The sequence below is a fragment of the Nelusetta ayraudi genome, unplaced genomic scaffold (genome assembly GCF_046127955.1).
Source record: "Nelusetta ayraudi isolate G7.1 ecotype Tasmania unplaced genomic scaffold, CSIRO-AGI_Nayr_v1 ptg000070l, whole genome shotgun sequence".
Classification (NCBI taxonomy): domain Eukaryota; kingdom Metazoa; phylum Chordata; class Actinopteri; order Tetraodontiformes; family Monacanthidae; genus Nelusetta; species Nelusetta ayraudi.
In genome coordinates this window covers 3,258,250-3,281,108 of record NW_027466120.1, presented here as the reverse complement: position 1 = coordinate 3,281,108, position 22,859 = coordinate 3,258,250, and the positions used below count along the sequence as shown (strand labels likewise).

The 22,859-nt window shown below is 46.7% G+C and overlaps 1 protein-coding gene across 2 annotated transcripts in view; it reads left to right on the top strand.

The window, feature by feature from the left end:
- The window catches only part of LOC142898770 (cadherin-4-like), a 226,339-nt gene that overhangs the window by 139,089 nt on the left and 64,391 nt on the right, over positions 1-22,859 (top strand). For both annotated transcript variants that reach the window (XM_076041968.1, XM_076041967.1), the window contains 2 exons: positions 11,671-11,882; positions 22,037-22,234. In XM_076041968.1, the coding sequence (XP_075898083.1) occupies positions 11,671-11,882; positions 22,037-22,234 (410 nt within the window). The remainder of the gene's footprint in view (positions 1-11,670; positions 11,883-22,036; positions 22,235-22,859) is intronic.

The following is a 22,859-nucleotide window of genomic DNA, read 5'->3' as shown; positions in this document are numbered from 1 at the left end:
GGAGCGTCAGGCGGCAAATGTGAAGTCGGACTGGAGTGATTGTCACCAGAAGATTTTTTTATTTTTTTTTTCTTTCCAAGCGCTGCAGCGTGGGCAGAAAGAGAAAGGACAGGGCACAGCGGTAACGGCGGCAGAGTCTGAATCATCCGCTCTTTAATGGCAATCATAACTCATTGTGAAGTAGTAATGTGTTCCACATTAACAGTGTGGGAGCCGACTGTGGCTCATCTGTGCCTAATGCGCTATAGCTACAGGCTAAGAGCTCTCATCAAACACTTTTCAACTATTACTTCCTCCTCTGAAAGTCTTTTGTTTACTTTGCTCGTCCTACCGCCCACGCGGCAAGCAAACTCGGAGAAGCCGGAGACCGACGTCTCGCTATGTGGTCTCCGCTCAAAGTTTCTCCAGAGGATGCTTAGCTATATTTAGAAATGGAGGTTGGATTATTATTATTGCATTTTTTTTTTATTTAATATTATTTTTTTTTGAAGTGGGGGAAGTTGGATAGGAAAGTCAGCAAGCAGATGGCTATAATGAGGCGGTGCGGTGGACACGTCTATAGGCAGCATCCCAGGAAGGTGTCAGTCGGGGTGTGAAGCGTGCGTTCACTTCACTGGAGGCATCCGGAGTCCAGGAATAGAACGCGGCGCAGGTGAGGCTTTGCAGCCAGGCAGAGGTGTGAATGAGAGGTGAGGTTTGCGTCAAAGTGAGGAGGATAGGCAAGGATTGACGTGCCCGCCGGTGTCGGCATACACAGACATAAGCCGAGAAAATATTACTCTGTAAATATGTTCGCGCTGACAGTCGACTTTACTCCTGTACTTCCGCCCACCGAAACGTACTCGCACCCCAAAACACTGTCGTTTCTTCCCACTGGTAATGATAAAATATAATTTGATCCCCCTCCACTTGCCATTTTTTGGCCTGGTGTAGTGTCGCTAGACGCTTTCCACTCTTTTAATTGTGCTCAAAAGTGGGTTTGCTTGGAAGGACTATAGGTGGTCTGTTTTGACATCCACCCTGACACCAGTACGACACACACGAAAAAAAAATAAATAAATAAATAAATAAATAAATCCTCACTCCTGGCTCCCCGGACCATGTTTCTCCAACACCATCCACCAGTTCAGTCCTCCCCCCAGGGCTGAAGACCCCCCCCCCTTCCTCACTCTCCATGCTTGTTTGCCCAAAGCGTGCAGGGATTAGCTAAAGCGATTATCACAAGCTTTTGCAGTTTTGTGAAGATGAATCACAGTAATGCTACACAGCCAATCGCCTTGCGCATTCCTAAAGCCCTCTCCACTTGGTGTTTTGCTATTCACCAAAACTGGAGTAGAGCCAATTAGCTTTGGACCCCACCGAGGTAGCGAAACTTGGCAGCTCCGTCCCTAAAATGCGGGTTTGTTTGCTGACGGGCGCACGCACAGGGGTGTTTAGAGCATGAGACAGAGATGAGGAGATGCGTCGCGTGCGTGTGGGCACACGCTTGAGCATACACTCATCTCACCACACAGCGTTGAAAGCCAGATTCTGACGCATCTTCTGACCCAACGTTGTAGCGCTCTGCCGCTCTGCTTCAGATGTACAGCTTGCTGTCACACAACTGGCAGGGACATTCCTGCCTTTGGCAAGTTTTCACCTCCCCAAAATGCAGTACATCTCAAACCTTAATGTTTGCCTACAGGCAACTCCTGAGTGCCAAAAGTGTTGTTTTTTTCTTTCTTTCTTTTTTTCTTTTTACAAAGTACGCTTTTCCCCAAAAAACCCTACCGAGGTGCCAAACCGTTTTTCAGTGTTTAGGGTAAAACTCGATGTCCTCTGTGTCTCTGTGTGCTTCTTCTTCTTTTTTTTTTTTTTTAACTCCATCATTATCCAAACTTAGAGCTACGCATTTACGGCTCTCCTGCAGATGGTGCCGTCTAATTGTGCGGGCTTTTTCTGCCATTCTTCAGCCTCCCTCCCTCCCTTCCTCCCTCCGTGCCATCTTTCAGCTGAACAGATGATCTCGGCCTCTGGTTTCTCTTCTTGGCCCCGGAAGGCCCTGGAGAATGTTCTCATTAGCTCGACTTGTCAGAGCAACCTGCTAGCGCCGCTTAATTTATTTCCCACGTACGACGAGTAGCTCTCGCACAACAGTTGGACTTGCCCATCCCAGCGTAGTGTATATACATGTATATACACTACCAGTAAAAAGTTTGGACACACCTTCTCAAGCAATTCATTTTTTTTTTACTCGTTCCAACTTTCTGCACTTTATTATTTCCTACATGTGTTCACACGTACTTTTGATGTTCTCTCTCTCTTGCTCGCTCTCTTTCAATTCAGTTCAATTCAAAGAGCTATATTGGCATGGTAAACATGTGTTGCCATTGTCAAAGCAAGTACAGTATCTCTGTCTTTCTCTGTGAACGAAGCCAGCCCATTGTCAAAGAGCCTCTCCGTCAATGCGCTGGTGGTCTCCTCTCCTTTAGATGGTCTAACAATTAGCTGCGTGGAAGGTTCGTGCTGCATCTCTGGCAGTTGTACAAATGGCTCGTCGAGTGTCCTGCGGTCCCGGCGGGGGCCGCGCTTTGGAAGACGGGGAAAAGGTGGAGCGTTACACCGCTTACTTAGTGTGCAACGCACCTCTGGGAGCTATTCACTGCCATCGGCTCAGCTGCTGCGCTCTGTCTTGTGTGAGTGCAGTCCAACGGGGCAGTGTTCAGGGGAGGATAAAAAAACACAAGGCCTACTCCCCTGTAATCCCAGCTCGCTGAAGGCGGCTCGACGTGTTGAATTGCCACACACCCGCACGCGTAATGACACCGAGGACCTCGGGAAAATGTGTGTGAATATCCGTCGGCTTGCTTTTCGAACCCTCCAGTGTGTTTCCGTCGGCTGAGTTCCCCCGCATCTCGCCACGGTTCGGGGGTACGCGCGTTTATTTTGAGAGAGGGACTGGTCTCTCTCTGTCAAGTCAATTTATTTAATATCGCAGCCAAATATAACAAGTCACACGTCCCCAATGCTCCCGAGGGAGCGGCAGTAATAACCACATTGTGGCCCATTTAGAGTTCGGCTGTGCGGAATTCAAGTTCTAATTGTGTGAAGCACCTGGCGACTGTGAAGCACGGCTCGGGACGTAATGACCCGCCTCAGGACGTGTCTTTTGTTGTCCAGCGGGTTTGAGGTGAAAGCTCTCAAAAGAAAAAAAAAAAAAGAAGATAAAAACAAGTGAGTGCCGGTTGAAGGAACACGCAAGATTGTAAATGAAAAAGGAGTGAATTTAGAGCACAAAGGTTTTTTTTTTGTTTTTTTTTCCAGTTGGCAGGAAGCTGCTTCCTGGCAGCTGAACTCGTCCTTGGAGTCGTGTCCCTGGTCTGTCTGCCTCCTGAACTTTCAGCCCAGTTTGTTTCTTAGTGGAACTTCGCTAATTGCATGGCTCAGCCTTGGTCGTCCACCATCATCGTGCGGATTTCAGCGATCACAGCCCGAAGGGGGGGAAAAAGCCCCGGTGATATAAGCCATTACTGCTGGAGAAACATGTTCCTTATCCTTCATACAGATTGTGTAATTACATGTATGTTTTCTTTGCGGTTTAAAAGGCTGGAGGGATCTCTCCGGTTTACGCTCTGACCCTTACAATTGGAAAAACAGAGCCTTTTCTTAAGGTTTTTGATGGAGAGATGTTGATTAGATTTGAGAAGTACAGCCTCTATTTCCTGCAGCAGTTGGGAGAAAGCAATTTTGTGCAGACTGCTTCCTTGGGGAGGCTTGAGAAAACAATATGAAAATGACTTCTTTCTTTTTTTTTTTTTCTTTCTTTCTTCACAACAAGCGAATTTGCTGCTTGCAGGCAAATTCTGAAATAAAGGCAAAGTTAAAGCCTGTATTTTAATTTTATTTTTTTCCTCATCCTGTACTTTGGATGCATTGTCTTTTTTTTGTCTGACAATTGTATATATTATGTCAAGTCCCATTTTATTGTGCGACAGAGAATATAAGGAAATGCGGTTTGATTTTCTTTCTTGGACTTTGCCACCGGTAGCGCTGAGCTGCGACCAACGTCGAGAACGCCTAGCGGCGGAACACAGCACTATTATGCAGATTTCTATTAATATGACATAGGCCTACGTGCAATACGCAAACCAGACATAATACAAAACAGACAATAAATTAAAAGCCGGTTTGAGCTGGCGCAGACACAGACTTCTGACACTTTAATGTTCTAAGTCAAGTCGGTTCAAGAGAGCAAACCCTCCGTAAGCTGATGTTCATCTGTCCGACAATGACAAGCATAGAGTCTGTTGAGTGCTGTTTGTCCGTCCTGCTAAATACTTCAAAACGCTTCAAAAATCTGGGGCCACGAAACGTTAATCTATACCGCGGTGCATTGGATTATTGAATTTGTTGGCCGTCGAGCAATTTGACGCAGGGAAACCGCAGCCAGCGAGGCGTTTTAAAGTCCAGGCGGCCACGACCACAGAAGAGGCGGGGCACAAAGGTCAAGTCCCTGCTGTGAGGCGGCGGATGGAGATTTGGGGAGACGAGTCGTGGTTTCACAGCGTAAATGCACTTCAATTTGTGACCCACTGCTGCAAAGAAAAGTTCTTCCAGTTTGTGCTTTATTCCGCTGCTCCTTCCCTCCTCGCGCCAGAGTGCTTTTTATTTTCTCTCCCTCGCGGAGGCTTCTCCCCGCCTGATCCTTCTCCCTCTTCCTCTGCTTTCTCCCCTAATCACAGCTAAAGCCAGACCTAATTGCCAAAACCTGCCATCTATTTTTCCCTCTTTTTTCTCACTCTTTGCACGTCCCTCTTGTCTCACCACATACGGAAAAAGCACTAAAGGCAGCTGGGTTTGATTATCCGGCCGTATGTGTGTTTCTGCAGAACGGCGTTCTCCTATAGTTCTGCTACGTGCTGTTTTTTTTTGTTTGTTTGTTTGTTTGCTCAAAATCTCGGTTGTTTGTGTGTGTGAATGACTCACGCATTGTTTTGATCATGTAAGGCTATTTGAGTCTGTACGTGCGATGAGTGTTGTCCCCCCCCCCTCCCCAATGATAAAGGCAGCCGTGATGTCGGCTCAGCTCACTTCCTCTCCCTGAGAGCGGTGGCCGGGAATCGATGCCGGCTAATCAAGCACTTCTGTGCATCTTTGGCGGAATACTAATCAGACATTATATAGATGCTGATCAGTCAGAAACATGCACTTTGTGGTCTTTGTCGGCGTGCCGGCGGCTGCAAATCTGTGTATGAATGCGCATGTGTCCTTGTGCATTATTGATTTGCGAGCTTGTGCACGTTTTTGCTCTCAGGAAAGCGGAGAAGGTGAGCGGGAAGTGGCGGAGCGGCCAAGGAGAGAAATACGTTTGGCGTGTGCTCCCGCTTAATCCCACCTTTTCCTGATGTTATATATCAAACCATAAACATGGGTGTAAATTACACGCACAGACAACAGTAAGGTTTTTCCAGACTTTTCCAGCTGCCTGTAGACCAGGCAACTTTCTCAAACTGTGAATCATTGCAATGCTGTCTGGCAGGCATCACTGCTCGGCCCTTGCAAGACTCTAATGATGTTAGGAGCCCCGTGAAATCTGTTTTATTTTTCCACGGATTCCCTTTTTTTTTCGCTTTCTGGTAGGCTCATACTCCAATAACGGCCCAAAGAAGTGTTTCCAAATTCGTTAGATTTTTGTTGGCTGGTCCAGCAGCTCAGTCTGTGATCATCAGAACATGTGAAAACATGTGCCATAAATACAAAACACATAGCTGCTAACAGAACTGCAGTGATTTGTTCAAGACGTGCAACCTTTGCCGGCAGATTAACAGAAAGGACCCAATGTGCGATGCTATTAATTACTATGGCATTATAAGCAACATTGTGTCAGCCACAAAAGTCACAACGTCCATTTTGATAATGGGAAGGGTTCATGTGGGCCCCACATTACTTGGATCCTAGCTTTAAAATTGAATGTACAACAAAAGTAGTAACAGATTTTTCAAAAACATAACCAGACAAAAGTTTGGAGGCTAAAAAAAAATTTTCCCAAGGTCCTTCTGCTGTTGCAAATCTCGTCCTGACATTTTGGAGAAAGCAGAGCAGTGAAGGAAAATGTATGAGCACTCAACCAAACAAAACACAGAGTAAAGCTGCTTAATTTTGCATAAGACACCACAGGCCATCTAAATTCAGGACACACTGTGTGGTACTACATCGTCAACTTCTGCAATGCATTGGTGCTGTATGAGCACAAGGCTGCAGGGAAGTGCAGTGAGAGAAACTTTAAGTCAGTGAAATGTAAAGCAAGACAATGTTGAATGTTTTACCCAACAATTTTAGCCAACAGCCTTTTTGAAATTGATCAGTTCTTCTGATTATTATCATGAGTGGTAGTATTTAGACATTTCTTCTGAATGTGATGATGTTTGGTTCTATATTGGAGGAAATTAAGTATTTTTTTTATATTACTCATTGTTTCTTTTTTCAAAAAGTTTCTTGAACATAATTTAAATTAGACATAAATATGTTAGAAATTCATAAAATTAATAACTTAACGGTGGCGCTTAACATCGCCTGGCATTCATTTTGGAGGTTCTGCTTCTGGCAACAGGAAATGAGCAGTTTTTGGTTTGACGGCTGAGAGCAGGGAAGACTGGAGGAGCAAAGGGCCACTTTTACTGTTATATCACCAATTTTGTAAATGTAGTAGATCAAAGCTGGTTGCTGGTCTGTGATGGATCGCTTTTGGTCAGTATTAGACATTTTGGAGCAAAGTGCTCGAGCTTGAACAATCCCCAACAACACAATTATAGATCTGAGAACATTCTTGGCTTTTTTTCAGGCCCCAGAACGAATTTTGTCAGATTTATTTTTTTGCTGTTTTTTCATCAGGAGACGTGTTTATTTCTTTGATTGGCATATTTTTCGATGTTTCACATAAGTGCTCTTATGTGTGCAAACAGTCAAACGCCATCTGTCCAGTTCTTCGTGCACACGGAGATCCGAAGAGCGCCGCGTGCGCTTCATGTTGGCTCTTGATTTGCCTCTCCTTCGCTGCATAACGCTTTCCTTTTCCATCTGCTCGAGGGAAAAGAAGGAGGGATGTCTGCCGTCCGTGGCTGACAAAACACGTTTGTTTTGTTTTTTTTGTTGTTGTTGTTGTTTTTTACTTTTAAAACAATTCCATCATACATTCCGCTCTCACTGCATCCCACTAGTGGACGGTGGCTGCATCGCCAGGCCAGACGCCATGCATGCGCCAGGACGGCCGGCTCTACTCTGATTAGCCGCCACTCTCCCCAGGGTGCCTCTGATTAGCCGCCGCCGCCGCTGCCGCGCTGATCTCCAAACCGTCCACCGCTCCGCACTCCTCTCTGTTTTCCCCGATTCTCCGTCATCGCCCCCCTCCCCCCGCACCTCACTCTGTACCCCACCTGACTCTTTTGCCCCCCGCTCTTCCCTCCCCCTCTCACTCTCCCCGTCCCTCCATCTGTCCCCGATCTCTCCGAGGGCCGGCCCAATTAACCTGTTTAAACAGCCATCTGAGCATCTTATCCGTTCTCTGTGCGCGTCTGTGTGAGCGCCAGCCAGTTTCGCCCAGCCAGGATCTCCGCTGCCAGCCATCGCTTCCTTCCCCCTCTTCATCCTCCTCCTCGCTCTTCCCGGATCCTCGCTGGGGGAGGGAGGGGCAACGAGGGACCCGGGATCCGATTGGTTTTTCCAAGGGCAGGGTGACATCCGAGGCGTCTGGGCGAGGTGCACTTTGAACACTTTTAGAAAACGGCTGCGGCCGTAAACTGAAGCCCCCCGAGGTTTCCCTCGTGCCACCGCAATCTGCGTGCCCCCGCCCACCTACCTCCTCCAACCCCCCTTCCTGTTTCCTCTCCTCCACCTCTGTGTCTTTTGCACTCATTCCGCCGCCTCTCTGAATGCCTCCTTTACCTGTTTCCGTCCCTCTCTTCTCACCTTCGTCTTGTCACTCCTCAGCAACCCCCCCGCCGCACCCCTACACCCCACCGCTCGCTTCCCTTTCAACACTTGTCACCTACTTCCCGTCAGGCTGACCAAGGGGACGCTCCGGCAAGGTCGCGACTCCCCTTGGCGACACTTCCCTCCCTCCCCGTCCTTGTCTCGGGGAACTTTAATTAGGAAACTGTGGAAAAACGCTTGGTGCGTGTGTGTGATATCAGCAGAGCCGACACACTCCGAGGTGACGCTGACGCAAAAAAAAAAAAAAAAAAAGTCATTGGAATGTGTTTCCTCTCGGCGTGCGGTGCGCTTATAGCAATTTGGTATTTGTACCGCGGCGGGGGTGCGACTGCTCGCATTGACTAGATAGTGAAAAAGTGCTGGCTCGGCTGCTTGGCACGCCGGGGTGTCATCGGCGTTATTTGCCAGATCATCGCACAGCTCGGCTCCGCTGCTTTTAGACGACTTGTTAATGTGCTTTACGTTGTGCCGTCGGGCCTTCGTCGCTCTGTTGTTGGGCGATTTTAGAATCTCTCTTATGGCGCCATCGACCCGGCCGAGTGAGTGAGGAGCTGCGGGAGGTCTGGTGTGCGCGCGCGTGCGCTCTGCTGACGGAGGAGTAGAAGCGACGCCGTCTTCTTCCTCTTTAATTGGTGTGAGAGGGAGGCCTGCAGGGCGCTGGGTGCAGCTCAGGTTGCCTCTTTTGAGCCTTGAATGCAATGATAGCGGAATAAAGCCTGCAAGCACATGTGGTGAAAGCAAGCCTTGACATAAACAACAAAACAACTGTGTTGCACGATTTCTGTGAAATCATGCAAAGACATGATGGAAAGAATCACAAGCGGTATTCGATTTTCCTCCAAGCTTCACAGAATCAAAGCTACAGCAGACGCACACACAAACAGAAATACACTCCCCACTAAACTAGATGGCCAGAGTGTCTTTTGTTGTCGTTTTTAAATGCCGCCTATGTTGTCACATTCAAGGCCTTTTCTTATTCCATGTACAATAAGACGAAAGAAAGGTGTCAAAAGTTTGGATTTGAGATGTTCGAATCAAACTGCTCACGCCGGGCGCCGCATTCGCACCAACTTTTACAAAACAGAGCGAGTTGAGGAGTTTGCCAGCTCATAGACGGCCTGGAACTTATTTTTGGTTGTCTTGTCTGAGATGCTTAGAAAAACTTTTCCAGATGACGCTACCTTCCCTGAGAGCACAGCATCTATCGGGAGGCAGAGCGGTAAACGGATGTGAAGTCCTCCCCGTGCAACCGTCACAATTGGCTGATGTGATTGTTTGCGACGTGAAAGTTCTGAAAATCCTTGAGAGAGAAAATGGAGTAGGTCCCGTATTCAAAGGCTTGTTTTTTTTTTTGTTTTTTTTTTTAGCTTCAGCCTGCGTGCTTCTTCCGACTGTCAGCACGATGCTAATGCATGGCTTTCATAAGCCCTATGTGATCTATAAACACGGCAGTAATAACGATAAAAGTGGTCAGTATAAGAAAAGCATGTAGGTACTTTATCTCCAAAGTCTTGATCAGCACTTTTCCTCCATGGATAGAGACATGATTTGCTAAGTCATGTGTTTGATAGTGCACACTCACACACACACACACACACACACACACACACACAACCACTTTGTAGATCTCATCTTCAAACAAGGAGATCTGATTAGACAAACATGCGCAGCAGTCTTGCTTTGTGGACGTTTGTTCGGGTCGGAAATGTTTCGTGAGGCAAAAGAGAGAAGACAAAGTGATGACCAGCAAAGGTTTTTCTTTTTTGTTTTTTTTTTCTGTTGTGATTCATCTCCCACTCCACTGCCGTCAGTCTTGATGAGTGCCCGGAAGCACTTGTGCTGTTGAAGAGAAGAGCCATCCTATCTGACTGATCACTGAGAAGCTGTCTGGACATTCAGGCCCGACCGGGGCAGCGACTCGATCGCAGACAACACAAAAAGTGTTTTGGCTTTGTCCTCTCAGTAAAAGGATACTTGTTTCTCACCTGGGAGAAGAGGAAGTGATACTGCACGGAGAGCTCAGTGTCTGACCCTGCAGTCTAGACGATGTAATCCCAGGAAGGGAAGTCTGAAGGTGTGCCGGAGCGCTAAAGGGGTGACGGGAGGTCAGTGCGAGACGTTTTGTCGGCGTCTCATCTTCTAATATGAAAAGCCCGGAGCAGGGAGAGAGCGTAGCTGTGCCGTCTTTCATCTCACTGTATGATAACTGTGGAACAGCGGGAGCAGCACCATTACCTGACCCATCAGCGGCGCAACACATGTACTTTCTTGTATCTGAGTTATCCGCACAAAACTTTCCTGCCCCAGGAGAGAATTCTGAGAAGGAGTGATTTCTCTGAAAGATGGAACTCGTCCGCACGGCTCTCCAGGAGGGAGAGCCTACAAGGTGGAGCACAACATCAGACGTGTTTTATGTCTGATACGCATGAGCCGACCACTCGTCTTGCAAATGGACTTTCATCTTCCATTTGGACTTCCATTAACTGCACTTTTGTATTTCTGGTCAGGGAAAACGATTTCTATTCAGAGAGACCTGATAATCCTAGTTTTATTTTCAGCCCCCAACACCTCCTGCATGTTTTCTTTTTCTTCTTATCCCTTTTTTATTATTCTATTGTCTACCAGCAAAACATGTGAACTGAAGTGAGCAGCCCTCAGTGCACTGGCTTCATGGGCTGAAGGTGGAGGGTGAAGACTGATGGTGCACCAGTGAACAAATATGTCGCAGCTCCTCGAGCGAACCGTTTGGACACATTACAGCCCTGATACCATTTATAATGCATATTAATGCCTTGGACAAAACAGAACAAAACAAAACAGTTTTATTCTGAAAGGCGGTTGTTGTTGAGGAATCAGTGTTCCTAACAGAACAATGCATTTTCAGTTTTTATTATTATGGCTTTCCAAATGGGCTGACAATTAGTTTTTTGCAGATTACTTACTAATTCGGTAATTCAGTCTTGCTTTGTCGCTGTATTGTGTTACTCCAGAGTCACAACTGGGCTCGCTAATAGACAGAGGGGTTTTTATTTATATTGCGGCTCGATGTTCTTCTCTGTAACGGCGGCGGGTTAATTACCTCACATTGTCTCTGTTTGGCCGACGTGCAAATGAGTCAGACGCTTAACTAGGACCGACTCATGGTCCCCCCCGGAGAAGTCTCAGCGGCCGCCGATCAGACTTGACAGCGCAGCGCTCTTTAAGAGTCTCATCCGTGTGCCGCTTTGACCTGCAAATGACGGAGGCTAGCAGCCGTTTCAGCCCAGGTACTATAAAGCGCTCTACAAGTGGCAGCTCTCCTATTGGCAATTAATGCTCTCCAGATGCACGGCTTGTGTGCGCCCTTGAGCGTGAGCCGAAGCCGCTTTAATAAAGCCCGGCATCTTCGTGCCTGTTCAGTCCACAGTTGTGGCCATAGATGTATTAAAAGAACTGGATATCGGAACGGCAATATGGGGACGCTGCAATTTTGGTGTCCTGATGTATAACGTTTTAGAAAGGCATATTTAGAAGTGACACTGCTGTGCATGCTCTCAGGGCCGCAAAATGCGAAAGCCAAAAACGTTGTCGCTCATATGCGCTGGGTGAGCAACTACATTGAAATGAGTGGGCCAGCGTATTCGATCCCGATTGTGGCTGAACTCAGATACTCTGTCGCAAGACTTTCTAATCGATCCTTTCTCTCTTTCCCCTCCCACGCAGTGAAGTTTGATGACTGCATGGGGAACGAAGAGGTGGCGTTCGAGAGCAGCGACCCCGTCTTCAGCGTGAGGGCGGACGGGTCGGTCTTCTCCAAGGCCGGGGGAGCCAGCCTGGACGAACCGGCCCAGTTCAAAGTGACGGCGCGCGGCCCGCACACGCACGTCTGGCAGACTGTGGTCCAGGTGGCGCTGACAGAGCCGCCCTCCTCTCAGGTGAGCCAAAACACATCCGCGCGAACTCACAAATCACACTCTGACTTTAATATACATCACACCAGAGTTCCCATCTATTTTGACAGATTTTTTATTTCATTTTTTTTTTTTTTTTTTGGGATCATTTGCCCTGGTGATAGCGCCAGTCAGGAATGAGGTCAAAGCTCCTTGGGGTTTTTAAAGAGGGAGAGAAGGCGAGAACTGGTGCCTGGTGGGAGGCTGCGGGGAGGATGGGGAGGAAACGCACAGCTAAAAGCAATAGATTCACACTGCCAGGGAATAGTGGAGTGGGTTTGTGGGGGGGAGCGGTTATGATTCCCCTCGGCCCCAAAGTTGCAATTGGAAACGGGGGGGAAGCAAAAAAAAAAAAAAAACATCCGGTGCTCGGATACCTCTGGGGTCTTCAGGCTCCGACTCCTTAAATTAAAAGCTGTCAGAGGTCTGGCTTCAAGCGAGCGGATTGAGCGCCCCCTGTCAGCAGAGGCCCGGTCCTATCGCAGGTATCCGGCATTGGTGTTTATAATCAGTTGATGATTCATGATAGCGGTAGACCTGATTAGTGGCCCCACTGTTCGCAAACAAAAACTTGATAAGTAACATGCCAGATGAGTCACGCAACTCTTGATAAGGTCAACGCTGGCTGAGACAGACGATCGCTACCGAGTCATAATGAGGCATAATGGATGAAGCCCTTTTGTTGTTGTTGCTGTTGCCTTTGTTTTCATGTGTACAGATAATTCACAGAGTGAAGCTTTAAAACCAACAGCAACTATGCAGGTTTTCTAAGCGGGTCAGGGTGATCCAACTGTAGTTACCGTATCACACCTAAAAAAGAAAAAAAAAAAAAAACCCACCGTGGTCATGATTTACGCTGGACTGTGGGAGGAAGTCGTCGGGGTTCTTGGTGAAAACCCACACAGTCACAGGGAGAACATGCAATCCCCACACATTAAGGCGCAAGGCCTGGGGGATCAAACCCACAACCTTGCGGCAGTGACAGTCCCAACCACTGCTACACCGAGATATCACCCTTTTACAATTGTGGTTGGAATGGTAATCTGCAGAATTGCAAATATGTCTTGGAACAAGCGTTTGTTTGTTTTTTTTCAGACTAGACATTCAACATTAGAGCTAAAACAGTCCCGAGCGTTGAAAACCAAAGGTCGAAGCTTTCAGCTGTTTTTGATTTCATGCCTCCGTCTGCTTCCGAGGTTAAGCAATAAGCATTGGCAATTCTGTCAATTTTCTTTTTCTTTTTGCCCTTCCAGACCCTCAGGTTTTAGCGGGGCGTTTTCAGAAAATGCTTAACTTTTGGAGAGCATTTTTAAAAGGGGGCCTTAGGTCCAGTGGGTTAAAAAACGATTTCTAACTGGCCCTCCATCAGTCTAAGCCTTGAGTTACTCTTAAACCTTAGTAAACCGTGAACCTGAAAGTGCGTGTGTGCCTGTGTGTTTGTGTGTGTATGTGTGTGGGAAAGAACAGTGGATGAATATTAAATCAATGTGAAATGTTTCTTATGCGTGCGAGGTTAAATTAAAAGCAGTTTGACCTCATTTTTTTTCCTATTTGAGAGCTTCACTCTTGGGATCGTTTAAAATTAGAAAATAGACTTCAGCTGCATTTCTTGGCATTTCCAGAAAAGCAGCGGCGATGCCACAGAGGCAGTCAGTCAGTCAGCCATGGAGTGGTAGAAGCAAATGAAGTGGGCTGCTGGCCAACCAGAGCTCGTTTGACGGTGGAGATGTCACGTAAGGATGCGAACTGACATGCATAAACGGGCCTTCGTTGTTCCCTCTCTGGAAATGCGGCGTGCCGCGGACCATTTATGGAGCTGGTATGGGGGGAATATCTGGGGACCCCCCGCTGCGCGAGGGTGCAGAGGAGCCGCGGTAAAGGAGAGACGAGCAAACCAGAAGGACGCGACAGGCGTTACAGACGTACATTAGTACAAACGTGCGGCGCGAGCGGGGAGCCGAGAGCGCGACGCAAAAATGTGATGTTTCATTATGGAAATGGCGCTTTGCGCCGCGCGCTGTTGAATAATAACTTCCAGATGTCTGTGTAGCCAGGGGGGCTGGCTGATGTCAAAGCATGCAGTTTTTTTGTTGATCTTCTTTTTTTTTTTTTTTTTTTTTTTTTTTACTTTCGGGGAGGGCAGGGGGTGTGAGGGTGGTGGGTGCAGTGGGGGCGCTGGGACCACCGCCAGCTGGCTCAGGGCACCGGGACTGGGTGGGCCGCATCCATTTCACACTCAGTGAGTCCTGTTCACGTCGCGTCTGGTTTCTGAGAGAGAGATTTAGCGCGATCCCGGCGAATTATGTTGATTTTGTGCTTGGTTTTATTTGTTTAGCGGGGCCATCGAGAGTCATTTGCGGAGTCGTTAGTTTTATCTGTGCCTCATGCGAGGCGCCGCACACACATCATGTGAAATTCCTGCTAGCGCCACACTCTTCCCGACGATGCGTGTCACTGAGCTTTCACCGGGAAGGGAGCTGCACCGTTTCGCATGGTCAGCTCCTGCCAAAACACATAGTCGTGGAAATCAGCCCTTTGTGATGTCACAAGTGGCACTAACACCTCACCGAAACCGTTTGCTGCTTTTGCTGCCTGGAACGCCTTTGAGGGAGGCTGCAAGGAAGGGGCCCGAACATGCTGTTTTCTGGAAATCCATCAAGTTTTTTGTGTTTTTTTGTGTTATACTATTTCTATTTGGATTTATCATTTCTGGCTGCTCTGCTGCAGTCCAGGGTGAAAATCAAATATCTTTTAAGTTACGTCTCGCACATGTGGAAAAAAGTTTCCCATTTTCACTTCTCTTTGCAAACCCATCTTTCACTCCAGCCTGTGGGGGCGTGCATGGGCCTGCGATTCCAACACCTGCATGTACTTCATCAGTGACTGCGCCAGTGTGAATAAGAGACAGTAAATTGGAGCCGCAGGGTCTGATCAGAAAAACACCAGCGCGAGAGAAGAGCCCACTTAAGCCTGTTGCAGCGGTGATGGGCACAGCTCTCTCTCTCTCTCTCTCTCTCTCTCTCTATCTCTCTCTATCTCTCTCTCCCTCTCTCCGCTTCCTCTTGCTGCTTCTTTTCCTTTTTGTTTTTCCTCCTCTTCTGTCTTTTTTTCGCTCCGCGTCTCTCCACCAGGGATCTCACGAGTACCTGTTAGCATGTGTAGATAAAAGGATCTGGAGCATGACTTATTTAGGCAGGGGGAGGAGATGGGGGTCACATCTGCCTGTGAAAAAGGCTTCCTCCTCGCCTGCCTCACTTCCTCAGCTTATTCCATCCTCGACATGTCTTGCTCCACCTCTGCCTCACATCACTGCACTGTTGGGATTTGGGGCAACCATCCCCTGCAGTCATACCCAGTGAACCCCCCCCCGTCCCACCCAGATCCCGTCTGAAGGAAAGGAATACATTTGTCCGGACCCGGGCATCTGCCTCGTCCTGCGCTGCTGACAAACCCAGTTTGTGCAGGCAGGCGTTGTTTCTCTTGGCACGGGGAGGTCTCCTGAATATGGACCGAATGCAGAGGATCATGTTTTGTTGAACTTGTCTTTCAGTACAGTGAACATGAGTTATGGCAACGCGCGCGTTTGGTTGAGCGCTCGGCCGCACATGCTGGTGACTCCGCACAAGGAGACTGGATGGATTGATGGTTGTTTTGCCGCCACGAGCCTGAAAGCGGGCTGCTCAGCTGCGTGAGGTTTTTCTTTTTTTTTTTCACTTTTTAGGACTCACAGCTCCCCTACTGGCCGAGATACACCTACTGCATTTGCTGAAATGATTAACATTCATTCATTCATTCATTCATTCATTCATCTTCTATACCCGCTTATTCCTGTTCAGGGTCACAGGGGTCTGCTGGAGCCTATCCCAGCTGTCTTAGGGCGAAGGCAGGGTGACACCCTGGACAAGTGGCCAGTTCATCGCAGGGCCACATAGAAACAGACAACCATTCACACTCACATGCACACCTACGGACAATTTAGAATGTTCAATTGACCTCACATGCACGTTTTTGGACTGTGGGAGGAAGCCGGAGAACCCGGAAATGATTAACAATTATTACAATTTTTGACATTGTTTCATTTTACTGTTTTTAAAGTATAGTTTTGATGATGATTTTTTGGTTGACACTGTTCTACTAAAAGACTTTTCTGGACTTAAAGGCCCAGTGCGTAAGATTTGGTGGCACCTATGGTCAAAAAATGTAGTGCGGCCTTTTCTTAATAATTTGTAGTCTTACAGATATGACAGTTATGAAACATTATCTTGGCTATGAAAAACAATATTTTGCAATGAATTGAATCTGCAGACAGCAGCTAACCTCCAGGTCACCCTGCAAACATTGCTAGCTCACATTATTGAATTGGCTTAAGCAAAAGTTATTTGGTAGTTTTTTTTAAATGTCCCATTTGAACTCAATGTCAGCACAAACTTTATCATTTCAAATGTACTGTATTTTCTTCTTTTTTTTTTACATTTTTTACATTTGAAAGCAGTAACTTACAATGCAGAATTTCTCATCTTCAGTGAACCAGTGCAACCAAACTGCAATCAAACCTGTTATTATTAGATAGTGAAAACAATGAAAACTGAACATTAGTAAAAGACAAGGCCTCTATAGACAAATAGTCATGTAATTATCGGTCATCCGCAGGCTGCTTTTCACCAGTTGTTTTCTCTTCAGTTATACTTTTTTGTGACCACACATCTGCATAGCATTGATTTTTGGACAAAGGTTGCAATTAAAAGAAAATGCAGCAATACAAATGATCTGTGAGAGGGAAAGGAGAATGAAAATCAGGCAAAGTTAGTGACAAGCTTGTTGACTGACTGTGGTTCAGTGAGTACAGGCATCGGATGAGTTCCCAAAGAACGAAAATCATGGTCTTGTTCATCATCTCCGTGGCTCTGCTGCATGTTTACCGATGTCTGCTGTGCACGATGGGATGAATTTAAAACCAGATTTCAAAACTGCTTCAACTCAATAAGGTTCAACTTAAATCCCACTCAACGAAATTCAAAATAAAGGTCTCTGCGGGTAGTTTAATTTCTTGAATTAACGTAATTTGATTTGTAAATCCAAAGAAGTATTTTCTCCTCCTGGCCTCGCTGTAATTCGTCCAATAGAAAAGCATCTCTTCTATTCCTTTCTGCTCCGTTGCCCTGCATTGCCTGGTACGAGATGCTTGAAGTGCGGCGCTCGCCGGACTGATGATACCGAACATGACACCTTCACCCGGAGCTCCCTCTGCGCCCTGCACCCCAACCTGTCCAGGGAAGCACGTACACGCCATATGGCAGGATGCTTGACACGTCCTCTTTAAAGCAGCCTTAAAAGCATTTTGACTGGGCGTCCGTCTAATGAAGTCAGCTTTTAAAAGCATTGTTTCTGCAGGCAGATACAAGCCAAGTCTCCGAGGGTTCTTGACCAGGCAGGAACAAACACAGCGAGAACAAAGAAAAAAACAAACACTTTTTTCTTTTTTTTTATGGAAAGCGTTCAACAAGACCCTTAACTTTTAATGCGTGCCAGGAGCCATTCCCTTTCCTCCAGCACGGAAGGCTACTTTTGTGTTGTATTTTACTCTGAAATGTCAGCTGCGGAGGAGGAAGTATTGGATAGAGGTAATATAAAATGAAAAAGAAAAAAAAAAAGAATGGAAACAGTATAGAAAAAGAAAAAACAGCAGCCTCTTTATATGTAAATGTATGGTGATTGAACTGCTTTCTGTGCGCTCTGTGAATTCACGAGCCCACATTCTTTTGTTATTCTGTCAAGAGCACCCTCGCACACACACACAGACACATACAGTGACACACACGCATTTGTCTGCACATGCACCAAGACGTGTTGCGTGCGCGCACACTCAACTCAACTGGCTCAACGCTTCCACAGTCTGCGGAAACTTCTGGACCGCGGATCAAATGCACAGAGGAAGGTTCGGGGTGAATTCACACCAGCCCAGTTTGTTAGCTCGAAGAGTCCAGTTTGTTTGTGGAGGTGTGAATCTGCAATGGGAGGCCTGATGGCCAATGCTACGATTTCTTGTTCACTGTTCATCTTGTAACCTCCCTCACGCAAAACTCAGAGTAGCTGAATGTTGTCGGCCCAAACCTGCAGAGTCATGAGAAGAAGTGTTGTCTGTCCAGACATCAGAACATGTTTAGTGTTGACGTCCATGCATTACTGTATGCTTAGTTGAAAAAAAAATGAAATTATGGAAATGAAAATAAAATAATACAATTTTTACTAGTTGATTCCCTTGCAAGGATTGCTGAGTTTTCAACTCGCAAAATTCAAATGTAATTTAAATTTTATTTTTGCCAAATTTTTCACCCAATGACTTTTCAAGTGTATTGAAAAGGGCCTCGCCACTATCTTACACTGCAAGGCCTCTTATATGGATGAAATATATCAAATTGATTTATTTTGAGTTTTTTTCGCTGTTTTTTTTTGTTTGGTTTGTTTGTTTTTATATATATATATAGTTACCTCGCGATGGGATTAGTGAAAGTGTTTTGAAAGAAAAGAAATGTGAAAAAAATGAAACGATACCTTTTTTTTTTTACCTGTGTGGATCAGAAAGAGTTTCTTGCCGTTTTAATTCCCCATCACAAACTTTATTTGCATTTTAATGCAAAGCTTGGAAGACTTTTTGCATTTTAACGGTCCCTTCTGAGACCCGCGTGTGCTCTCATTATAGTCAGACATCAACTTTGCATCAGTAATGCCTCAAACTGGCTGATTGAAACCGCAACGGCACCGTGCACAGATGTGATAGGCTGTGACCCCGGGGGCTCCGCGGCAGGCGGGGTAACAATTCTTTGACGGTCAAACTCACGCTGCGCCGCTCGTATGGCCGTTCTCCACAAAAGGCCTCCGTATCTGGTGGTGGGGGGGATTTGTTTGGCCTGGACGGCAGAAGTGTTTGCAAGGTGGAGCTCCGTTCTGCTGTTGTAACCTGCTAGTGCACCAGCACCCTAACACAGCCCAGTGCTGGAAGAATCCGTGTTATTGAGACAAGCTGTCAGGGCCCGCTGACTGCTAGGAGACACGGAGAATAACAACAACGCGGCGAGAGAAGGGCAAAGGGAAACATGGGAGCGGGCGGATAGCTCAGGGGAGTGCAGGGAATGCAGCCCATGCGTAGCTGCTGCACTGATGTCCGTGACTGAATTCTTGACAGTTTCTCATCGGCTGCTCCCAGTCCCAAAATCCACTGTAAAATATGAGCCTTGGGTTAATTAATATTTACTGAATATATCATGAGAGCCTGCATTCTTACACGTGTAGCCCTGAGTTGCAGCAGCTGAATTCAATACGTTTCACTCCCGCAGCTTCGCATGAAATGACAATGAGAAGACGCGGCCGATGTTGCGCGCGCTGCATGGAAAATTAGCTGCGCCGCGCACTGTCGGGGATTGTTTTGCAATGTGAAGAGCACTTTAATTATGCCTCAAAACAAATTTTATGCAAGTCGCTGCCCGTGCACATGTTTTAGCAAATATATGATTTTCGTCCGATGTACGTTTGCATAATTATGCTCAGAAATGCCAAATCCCATTCGGTTTGTCTTGCTAATACCGATGTAAACATGTCATTTCATTATCAGGGTGCTTGTGTAAAATTCCTCGCTAGAAAGTTTACCAAGCATGCCGTACAGTAGTGGAAAGTTTTCAGACACCCTTACACAATCCCAAATATTGTCACAAAATATTTGCACAATATTGTCTTGTTTGTTTATTGTTTGCAAGACAAAATAAGAAAACATTTCACTTGCATTTCTGGCAAGGGGTTTTGTCTTATTGAAACATCCACTTTTGGACCTGGACAGAACAGCGCTGGTGCAGTAGTGAGCATGTGGGTTGTGGGAGACTGTGCTAAAATAAATAGTACTCTAAGGCTTATGAGAGATTCTTAATGCAATACTGCAAAATGTATCACAGGCATTGGCAGGTGGTATTTTTTGGCCAGAAAAGACTTCAGTCACACTGGACACAGCTGAGCCACAAGACAAAGCTCTAGATTTACAAGACGTTATGACCCTCTCTAAAGGTCATGAACTCTGGATGGTGACCAACAATAGCAGGTGGCCGAAATGAAGTTCATTCAGAAAGTGTCTGGTCTTTTGCCTTTAAGACATCGAGAGGAAGCTCTGGGATCTGAAGGATTCAACAGGGCTGGTTTGACCGTCTGATCAGGACGGGCTCCCAGGATTTCTTTGCTGCAAGTATTACACATCTTCCAGTAATCTTAGTGACAAAGCGGCATTCTGTCAAAAGAAGCCAACCTCGGTTAAGTGGCATAAAATGAATGGATGGATGCACATTTAAGTCCTTGAAAAAGCAAGTCTAATGTAGGAACCGTTCCTTTACTGCACATCCATTCAGATAAACGCGGCCGCACTATTAATGTACCGTTTTGCCCTGTACAGCTTTTTGGAATCATTACGTTCTAATGTAGATCGTTATCTGTGCTGTAAACAGGCACTAAATGGGAGGCAGTAAAGAGGTTTGCAGCGTTTATGAGCCGTTTGTGCCGTGTGATGTGAGTGAAATAGTGGAGGAGGGATCAGAAAGCGGCAGGTTGTCGGTAATAGTAAGTGCACAGTGCAGGTAACAGTTTGCCCATAATCTGGGGCTGCGGCTTCTGAGAACCGGTGCAACGTTGTCGGGCTCGCTGAAATGCTGTCAAGCTAACAAAGAGACTGAATTCCATCTGGTAGTTTGTAAAGAAATAAACATGTTTTTAATGCAGGTTAGCGTTGCTGCCTTGACCCAGGGCTGCACTTTTCAACTCCAGATACGCACTTTTGGCATTGCGGCATTTCCACTGGCTCACATTCATTTAGATGAGAGGTGATAGGCCTGATGGCCTGGGTATTTGATGTAGCCCCGCTGACTCATGGGTAAGTTAATGCTCATGAGGAGATTGAAAACGGGCTTCTTTTCAAGCTCGTTATTTGGGCATCTTTCAAACGGACAGGTTTGTGGTGGTCATTTCTCTCCCACTGGTGATGTGTGTGTGTGTCTGTGCGCACATGACTGAAACACACGAGTGAGATTCAACTGTCAGTGTCTGCCGAAGGAGGCTGTAAATTCATGCTTCAGACATGCCCTGTGTTAATAGACTTTTTATTGGCAGCATAAATGACAAAGCCTGTAGTTTATGAGCACCTCCACATGCATGCGCATATATAGGAAGCGGGCACACACACTAGCAAGGAGGCTCCGCTGGAAGGTGTAGCTCGGTCTGATGCGTGATGCTGCTTGCGGAACCGAACTGGACTCGGGCGTCATTCGGCAATGCTGCACTGCTTGCTGTTTGATGACAGATATGTTTCAAACTGTTTAGAAGTGTTTTGGATTTTGACTTATCAAAATGTTGGGAGTGGAAAGCATCTCTTGCCTTTTTTCTGTTGGTTTTGTTCTTTGAGTGTCCCAGTTGCAGTCCAGCTAGTTAACGGCAGTCTGATGCCTTTGATGAAAACAAAACCCAGCAGGCCGCCTTCCGCTGTCTCTTCTCCAATTTACTATTATCGTGTCCCAGGTGCTCCTTCCACACTGCCACTGTGACAATACCACAGGGATTGAAATATTCCGAACTCGTACCGGCTGGTTGGTTGTGGTTTATCCAACCTGCCACCATTTACAGCAGCAGCTATTAAAAACCGCATCGCGTTAAATGAGGCAGTAGCCATTTTTACTCCTGTCTGAGCTCCCTGAGTAATGGCATTGGCAACAAACATCTCAATTAAAGGTCCTGTGTGTAAAATCTGGCCTGATTTATGATTTTTATATCGGTAGATGTAAGTCCCGTAAATATAATCATAAAAGTGTATGACTTTTGCTCAGGAGGTAGAGCGTGTTGTCCAACAACCTGCAATGTGAAATGTGAACACTAGATGGCCGAATTTTGCAAACTGTACCTTTAAGGTTTAGAAACAAGAGCTTCAGACGGCATCAGGGGATGATCCACCCTCAGACGTCACGTTTAAAATGCTTTTCATTCTTCCCCCAAAGTCAAATAAAGTGCTTATTTTACCGTGAAATTATGTTCAGGAGACAGGAAAAAAAACAAATGTCGCATCATCTTTTCATCAACGCCAGCCTCCTAAATAAAGCCCTTGTGTTGTCTTAAAGGTCGCGAGGGAAGAGGAGGACAAGGAGGACAAGGAGGAAGAGAAGGGGGCCTTCCAAGCGCCGCCTCTCGTCATCAGGTTCTCCGGGGCCGGCGCCAACGGCTCCAGGGGTCTGCGGAGACAGAAGAGGGACTGGGTGATCCCGCCCATCAACGTGGCGGAGAACTCTCGAGGACCGTTCCCTCAGATGCTCGTCAGCGTAAGTGACAGATCTCGAGCCCGGCAGGCCGATCCGGCAGCTGCGATCTCTCCAAGGCCCTCAAGCCGCCGAAAAACGCTGATTGTGATGAACGCGTCGAGCCACGAATTCATTAGCGTTAGCTGAATGCTAATTAGCCGCGCCGCCCTTCCAGTGATTACGTCGCAATGTAATTATAGATGCAAAAATCTGAAGGTATTGAAACGGGGCGGGTGGGAGAAGTTTCCCGCTGACAGAGACACACACATATGCTACACACACACACACACACACACACACACACACACACACACACACACACACAGCGCGGGCTCCAGAACAGCAAAGCGGCTAAACTCTCACACAGTGCGAGGTCTATTGGGTTCACAGTGAAACTAATGATTATTTCTGCTCCTTCATGCATCCTTTCTTTCCTTTATCAGGCCATTTCAAAGAGGTTGCCCCAAGTTCAATACCATTTCTATTGCTCTTTTATAACAATAAAATTTGTCACGCACTACTGAAGCCAAGGCGCCGAATTCAAGACTGAAAAGCGGGCAATTCCCCCGGCCCCGAGTGGTAGGACAGGAGTTCTCCGGCTCCGCCACAGCGAGCACGACTGCATGACTGCAGCTTGAATATGTCA